Source organism: Solanum stenotomum, chromosome 3 (genome assembly GCF_019186545.1).
Source record: "Solanum stenotomum isolate F172 chromosome 3, ASM1918654v1, whole genome shotgun sequence".
Taxonomy (NCBI): Eukaryota; Viridiplantae; Streptophyta; class Magnoliopsida; order Solanales; family Solanaceae; genus Solanum; species Solanum stenotomum.
Genome location: NC_064284.1, coordinates 1,080,914 through 1,089,664, shown reverse-complemented (window position 1 = coordinate 1,089,664; position 8,751 = coordinate 1,080,914). Strand labels below are relative to the sequence as shown.

General features: G+C 30.4%; 1 protein-coding gene across 1 annotated transcript; it reads left to right on the top strand.

The window, feature by feature from the left end:
* Positions 1-3,330: 3,330 nt before the first annotated feature.
* On the top strand, positions 3,331-6,021 carry LOC125859625 (pollen receptor-like kinase 3). Its single transcript, XM_049539409.1, has 2 exons — positions 3,331-4,663; positions 5,305-6,021. The coding sequence occupies exons 1-2, from the start codon at positions 3,331-3,333 to the stop codon at positions 5,979-5,981; spliced, it is 2,010 nt and encodes a 669-aa protein (XP_049395366.1). The 3' UTR covers positions 5,982-6,021.
* Positions 6,022-8,751: the final 2,730 nt, after the last annotated feature.

The following is an 8,751-nucleotide window of genomic DNA, read 5'->3' as shown; positions in this document are numbered from 1 at the left end:
GGGGGGGGGGGGGGGGGGGGGGGGGTCGAGGGTTGGGGTGAAAAAATAATTTTTTGAAGTTGAAAATATTTTTTAAAAACAAATTTAAATTATTTTTTTATTTTTTTGGGGGGGAGGGGGGTCAAGGGTAGGGTGAAAAAATGAAATTTTGAAGTTGAAAACAAATTTTAATATTTTTTGGAAGGGAGTGGGGGTAGGGGTGAGGGTTGGGTAAAGAAATTGAATTTAAAAACAAGCTTTAAAATTATTTTATTTTTTGGAGGGGAGGAAGGTGGTTGGGGGGCTGGTTTGAGAGTAAAGGCAAAATAAATTGATTTTTTCAACAAAAAAATAATTGTAATTTGAAGTTGGAAGAGAGTTTTTGAAAATGTTTTCCTTAAATTTTGAAGGGAAGTCATTTTCCTTAAATTTAAGAAAAATGAGTTGATTTGGAAAACATTTAACCCAACCAAACATGAGAAAATTGAAAAACATTTTCCGAAAAATGTTTTCCTTCATACCAAACACACCCTTAGATGAATGTATAAGGTAATTAAAGGTAAATAAATATTCCAAATTTACACATTAGCCTAATTTATTTTCTATATTAATAGTAATACCAATAATTATTTGTTCATACTAAAATAATGTATATATATATATATATATATATATATATATAAAGGAGGACCATAGACAAAGTGATGTGGCACCTCTCTATGATCTCCATTCATTTTTTATTTTTTTTAATCCTTTTTTGACCATTTTTCTTACTTTAATTATTTTTTTATTTTTAATATCTCATAAAGTCTTTATATTTAAGTACTCAACTCTTCACTTCTCACTATAATATATCTTCTTTATTAGATATAATGTGCATATATTCATAACTCTCATTATTTTCAATTTTTCATAATCATAACCCTTAAATATTAAATATGAAACCTTATGGTATTCCTCCATTATTTTCTATATAAATTCATATTTTTTGTTTCATGAGATTCTATCCAAAGTTACCCCTCATTTTCACCATAGTATTATATTCATGCTTTTATTTGGCATGAAAAAGAAAAAGAAGAAAAAGAAGAAGATTCTTGAATGGTGATGGACTTTTGAAGTGGATATTGACAAAAACTTAGATAATTATGTATTGATTTCTTTCTATTTTTTAATGATATGTGTATTGTCCTTTTTTTTCTCTTTATATTTCCTCTCTTTTTATTCTTATATATCTCTATGATGCCTCTTAAATTTAATTTTTATGTGAAGAAAGCTTTTGAATAGTGATAGATTTGTGAAGTGAATATCAACAATAGTGATGCCTCTCTACCTTTGTTTGACTTGAAAAAGAAGAAGAAAACTTTGAATATTGATAGGCTTGTGAAGTGGATATGACAAGATCTTAGACAATTATGTGTTGATTTTGTTTTTCCTTCTATTTTTAATTTTAATGATTAAAGTCGCTACGATATGTGTATTGTATTATGTTTTTCTTTCTTTCATTTTTATTTCTTGTGTATCCTTATGATGCTCTTAAATATAATTTTTATACGAACTTAAAATTTAATTCGAAGCACCAGTGATTAAGTTTTAGAAGTATGAGAGTTATTTGTTGTATAATTTCTATTTATATAATTTGGTCTCTTATTTTTCCTCATAAAAATGTCAATAAAAAAAGTAATAAAATAAAAGATATAATAATATCATAACCAAAAAACACGAAATAACCTATATATATATATATATATATATATTACAATTACTAATATAAATATATGAACACCGTCTAAATAAGAACACAAGGCTAAAAGGCTTATGCTACTCTTATTTTTTTGGAAATGAATATTAACTTTTGTTCTTCAATTGATAAATTTTTCAAAATTTTGTTGTAATACATCTATAAAAAGGTATATGATTCTTTTATTCATATTTAACTTTTTATAGTTGTTTTTTATATCGAAATACCAATATTATAATATTTTTATTTCTTTATCCTCATTATAATATTTTTATATTACAACTTTTACTATAACATATTTATGAGGAGGAGATTAGTTTTTATTGAGTAACAGACATCAATACTTAACATTTAAATAAATAACATATTTATTTCATTTCTTCCATTGTTAAAAGTAATTATTAACAAACTTTAATTTAACGAAGTTAAATTACTACTACTTTGTAGTTTGTATAGTACAATTCTTTACCTTTAATTATTAACAAACTTCAATAGTTGTTTTAGTTTCTTTTTAATTTTCATTTCATTTTTATTTTATTTACTAACAATTATAGAAAATATTTTTTAACATTTATTTAGATTAAAAGAAATTTAAAGGGTCAATTGCCAATAAATGCTTGTATGTATGTGTAATAATTTACTACGAATATTTGCTATGTACAATAGAAATAAAATTAATTAAAGGATACATATATTTTACAGCTTATTGCTTAAGAATAAATTCTCTATTTTGTTCAATATTAATTGTTAAGTTTAACAAAAAAAAATTAATGTTGATATTTCTCTTGATAAAATAATATAATTAGAACAATTAATGATGTTACTCCCTTATTTTATTTTTTTTGTAATCATTCTTTAAAATTATTTAAAATAAATATAAATCAATTATAACTTGAAAATTTTTCCCTTCTTTGTATTAATTTCTTCATATTAATGCATACCATTAAAAACATGATTTATTTAATAAATACGTTGAAAATAAATCAACACAAATAATTTTATACTATAATATATATTATTTAAATGTATATAAACGTGTTCTTTTTTATCAAACAAAGATTCACACTTCTTTGTATTGATTTATTTTTAAAACTTTCATTATATAAGTCATTTTTAAAAATAATGTGAATGAATATGAAGAAATTAATACAAAAGGACAAAGTTGTCAAATTATAATTAATTTTTATTTATTTTAAATAAATTTAAAGAATGGTTACAAAAAAAATCAAAATAAGAAAGGTATATACAATATTGTAAATCACAGGGAAGGTGAGCTTTGTAAAATTATCCCTTAAAAATTCAATCGCAGCCAAATTTCCTAGTGTATATATATAACGAGGATTTCAGTTATTCTAGGTTGAATGTCTGCACACAAACTAGACGATAATAACGGTTAATCAATTGTTTCTTACTTCAAGTCTCATGTGGTCCTTGCTTCTCTGGCTCTTTTGCACCTTCATCATCCCAACATGCAAAAATGGAGAAAAATTATACTAATTCTACCTAACAAAAAAACAAGTAAATTTTTCTTTTGTTATCTCTTAGTTAACAAATGAAAAATCCAGAAATTTACTTCATAACGGGGACGAATATAGTAATTTTGAATAAATAACATGGACATTTTTCGTGTTATGATCAAAACATGCCTTCTTTGCATCGTCTTCTTGATCAATTACCCCGTGAAAATAATTTCAGTTTCCGATACTGATGCTTTGTTGAAGCTGAAACAATCATTTACAAATGCAGCGTCATTGGAATCCTGGAAACCTGGAACGGATCCGTGTGACAAAAATATACGTTGGTTGGGTGTTTTTTGTCAGAAAAAAATGGTTACTGGACTTCTTCTTGCAGAAACGAATTTATCTGGAATTATAGACGTTGAGGCATTATCACAAATGCCTGCTCTGCGTACACTTAGTTTTCAAAGCAATTTATTTTCTGGACCAATTCCGGAATTCAATCGAATGGGTGCTTTAAAAGGTCTTTATTTGTCGGAAAATCAATTTTCTGGTGAAATTCCATCAAATTACTTCGAAAAAATGTTGTCGTTGAAGAAGTTATGGCTCTCTGACAACAAATTTTCGGGTGAAATTCCATCTTCATTAATGGAGCTGCAATATCTCATTGAATTGCACCTGGAGAACAATCAGTTCACAGGTCCAATACCGCCAATCTCGAAGCAGTCAACATTAGAATCAATCGATTTTTCTAATAATAACTTGAAAGGGGAAATCCCTGTTTCGTTATCAAGATTCAATGAGAGTTCATTTAAGGGGAATTCCGAGCTTTGTGGTGAAAAATTAGGCAAAGCCTGTAATCAAGCCATAAATAGCAGCAACGACAACAACACTAATAATAACGCAAATAATGGCACTCAACAAAGTCCGGATAGTAATTCGAATAAAAGCATCTCAATGTGGATTATGATATCATCAGTTGTTCTGTTATTGATCATGATCATAGTAATATACCTCATATGTCGCTGCCAACAAAATCGCCGTGCTTCAATTGAAAGTTTTGATGAGCCATCACTTGGGAGGCGAATTTCGAGTGATAGCAAGAAGTCATTTGAACTAAGTAGACGTGGCAGTTCGATTAGAAAAGGGTCGATAATGGGAAAACGGGTAGGAGATTTGACAATGGTGAATGATGATAAAGGTGAGTTTGGTTTAGCAGATTTGATGAAAGCTGCTGCAGAGGTGTTAGGGAATGGGCCATTGGGTTCTTCTTATAAGGCTATGATGTCAAATGGATTGACAGTTGTGGTAAAGAGGATCAAAGAAATGAACAAGATCGGAAAAGATGGTTTCGATGCAGAGGTTAAACGTTTAGGAAGATTGAGACATAAAAATATTCTAACACTTTTGGCTTACCATCATCGCAAGGAAGAGAAGTTGTTTGTGTATGAGTACATTCCTAAAGGAAGCTTGCTATACATATTGCACGGTAAAGTACCTAGCTCTAATTTTATTATGTCATAAATAGAAATGCATGGTAAGACTGCGTACAATAAACTCATTTTTGTTAATTTTGTGCATGTGCTTAGAATAGGAGGCTCAAAAACTTCTACAAGTCGTATGTTTACATTGTATTAGTAGTCTAATCGTCAAGTATTTCATATTAGGTGAGGAACATAAAGTAGTCTCCTTGTATAAACTTGGCAAACTATACGTCTATATCCATGAACTAGCTTTGAAGTTGAGTGAGGTCTAAAGGTCCGTTTGCTTCACAAGTTATCGAAGCCAGACTCATCTGTACTCTTGATATGTAGGCCCCCATGTTATATTGGGATTATTCGCACCTTATGGTCTTTTTCAAGGTCACTTTTTGAATTATGTTCCCGTTAACCCAGTGGGTTAAGGGGAACATAAGTTAAATAGAGACCTCAAGAAAGGTCATTTCTACAATTGTCCTGTTATTTTCTCCATGTTAATTAGTTGAGGAGTTGAGGGACGGATTTGAGCTATGCTTAACTTATGAACTAGTTTTCGAGGTTTAATTAGGCATAATATTCATTTTCTTCGCGCTAATTAGTCTGTGCATGATTACTTATAAAGATTGCTGCTGCTTTATATGAATGATCACAGGTGAAAGAGGGCTGCCCCATGCTGAGCTCACCTGGCCAGTGCGTCTAAATATTATACAAGGAGTAGCTCAAGGACTAAATTATCTTCACACTGAACTTGCTTCTTCTGATTTGCCCCATGGCGATTTGAAATCGAGCAATATACTCATAAGCACAAACCACGAGCCAATACTCACTGGTTACGGATTCTGCACCTTAATGAACAACGCGCATGCAGTTCAAGCACTAATCGCGTTCAAGTCACCAGAAGCAGTACAAAATAACCAAGTTACACCCAAATGCGACGTTTATTGCCTTGGAATTGTGATTCTTGAGATAATAACAGGGAAGTACCCGTCTATATATCTTAATACCGGTAAAGGAGGGATAGACATAGCACAATGGGCGAAATCCGCGATTGCTGAGGGAAGAGAAACTGAATTATGTGATCCAGATATAATAACAAGCGCGAAAGATTCAATGAGTTCAATTAAGGAACTAATTCACATTAGTGCAGCATGTGTAGAGAGTAATCCGCAACAGAGGATAAATATTAGAGAAGTCATTAGGAGGATTGAAGAAATACAACAACAAAACGGAGTAGGCCAAACAGGACAAACAACAACAATGCCTCAGTCTCAAACGGGACAAGCAATTGAGATAATGCCGTCTCCAAGAGATGGAGATGCTGAAATATAAGTGTCAGAATCCTAACAAGGAACAACAAATCATTAGGAATTTTAGCAGACTCCGGTAATTCAAGGCGTGGTTAATATCACAGCTTCTCCTATGGTCATCAGACTAATGATAGTGCTTTTTTTTTCTTCATTTTTTAAGGTTCGTTAACTAGGGATAGTACATATATTACTGACTAAGTTTTAGTTTCATTTTGTGTATTTTCCCCCTTCTTTTAGATGCCCCATTATCTCCCCTAGTAGAACAAGAAATGAGAGGAGAAGCTGTATCCTGTGTAGATATGAAAGAGCTTAATGCTTGCTTTAGAATTGTATATGCAATACAATTTCCTGTTTCTACCATGTTGAGTAGTACTTAACTCTTCTAGACCAAAAATTCCTCAAGTACAAAATACAATTATTGACCATGTCAAAGTACGCTAACTTGTCCGTGCTTTGACTAATTCCACGGGATATAGTCATTTCTAACCAACAACATGTATCAGGTAACTCTGCCTTACGTAGTGTTTTTATCTCTGCTAATATTTGAACCTGAGACCTCATAATTCTCGATCCACTTTGTTGATCACTTAGATCACTCTTGTGTACCGTTGTATGTTAATTTTTTTTCACACAATAATAAACGGAGAAGTATGGAAGGCCCAATCAGATAACTATAACATAAATCAAACTCTGTTTCAATTGTAAACTCTGTCCATTTGGACTATAATTTTATGGGACAACAGCTCTTGCAAAGTTTAGATGTACTATAACCTTCCAAAGGACTTGTTCTGAAGTGCTATTAATAAAGTATTTGGGCTTTAGCCTGAGAAAACAAGAGTTGGGTCATCAACATTTATTAAAGCATAAATTTAAGGCAGAATACAAGATCCCTTCCTTAAAATTGTCAAGTAAATTTCATTTAGACATTTGAATTACGTCATTGAAAAATTACTAAAATGTTTCGATTATACACTTCTAACTTAAAAAAAAATTTACGCGCTTTCTCAAGTATCCATTATGTACATAAGTTAATCACTTAATCATATCTCCCTCTTTAATTTCACACATTAACATCAATAAATCAAAACTACTTATATCAAAACTAAAGTTTCAACTAAACACATGATAAAATAATCTCATCCTTATCCTTCGTACCAAACGAACCATACGGACTAATAAATGTGTGGATCTCCCATTGCAATGTATGTACGGTTGATCGAACGTGACCTCACTGATGATATGTGAATTACAAAATACAGCTGGAGATGAAAGAGCCAAAATGTCCACACATCAAGGTCTTTTTTCTAGTCTGGCAAACAACAACATCACACCTTTTGTAATAAAGACATTACATTACACATATTAATTTGTACTCCAATATACATAGGAAAGTGAAAAAAAATTGTGTTTCCAGAACCTGTCTGAATACAGAACAGAACCAAACAGGTTGGTTTTTGAAAACATATGAGCTGTTTTTTGAGCTGAACGCCACAACACTAATCTATACATTATTAAACAAATTGAAGTTACTACTAGTTAGTGGAGTAGTAGTATAATATTATCACACACATATTGAGATGATAGATTTAATCCAAAGTACAAATTGTTTATTGTAGCACTCGTGTGATACTGACTTGCTTTAATTTTCTGCATAGATTGTTTGCCAGCTATGAAACAGCTTCACACATAATGGAGAAATCTGTGCACTAAAGTACAATTCCTATCTTGTGTATTTTAAATAATAATATTGCTTTCATTTCACACATACAAAAATATGAGTTCCAGTTTTCAGAATTGTCTCACATGCAAGCAAGCTTGCGAGTGTTCTTTCCATACTCCAAAGGGTGTTAACTTAACGAGATATGGTTTCAATTCCTTCTACGTTTGTTTGCACTCTAGATCAATTAAATTTGTTTGAATTGTGCGTTTAGATTCATAATCAGTAACGAATTCAGAATTTGAAAGTTATAAATTTTTTTACTATTGAAGGGCTGAATGTATACTGTTTTTTTTTTTTTTTTTTGCACATTTTTAGATACAAGGTTTAACATTGAAACACTGAATAATCGATACATAAATGTGGCATTGTTATTTTTTGTGTTTATATTATGTGGAAGAATTGTTTAACGTGCGAGCGTGCACGCACGTGAATGCCACACAGTCCGTACGAAGATAAGTTGACTTCATTAAATTGTTCATTTGGTTTACTCTCATTAATTAATTTTGGCTTTTGCGTTTCTGTCTGGCCAATTAGGTCATATTTGATAAGATTATAATATGAGACAATTAATTTCATCTTTAAAATACAGATAATGGGATAAAATGATGTCAAAATTAACTACTCCCTCCGTCTAGGGGTGCAAAAACCGAACCGATCAATAAATCGAACCGAAAAAAGTGTTATTGATTTATTGTTATTGGGTTATTGGGATAACGGTTATTTAATGGTTTTACAAAAAAAAAATTATTGGATTATTGGTTCGTTATTGGTTTTTAATATTGGGTTATTGGGTTAACCGATAACCCATTAAGAATATAATAATTTACTATTTTAATTTTTAGTTATACATATATATAATATATTAAAAAAATATTAATATAATTAGTAGTATATTAGACTAAATATATAAAACCCTACGCAATAATTAACACCACTTAACAATTAACTCTCCTCTCTACTTTTAGTTATTTAACCTTTAGATTTTACTTTTTAGTATTACTTATTTACTTTAGTTAGTTTATAATTGATTAATATTAGGTTTTGCACGATTGTAAATATCTGCAATTTGATT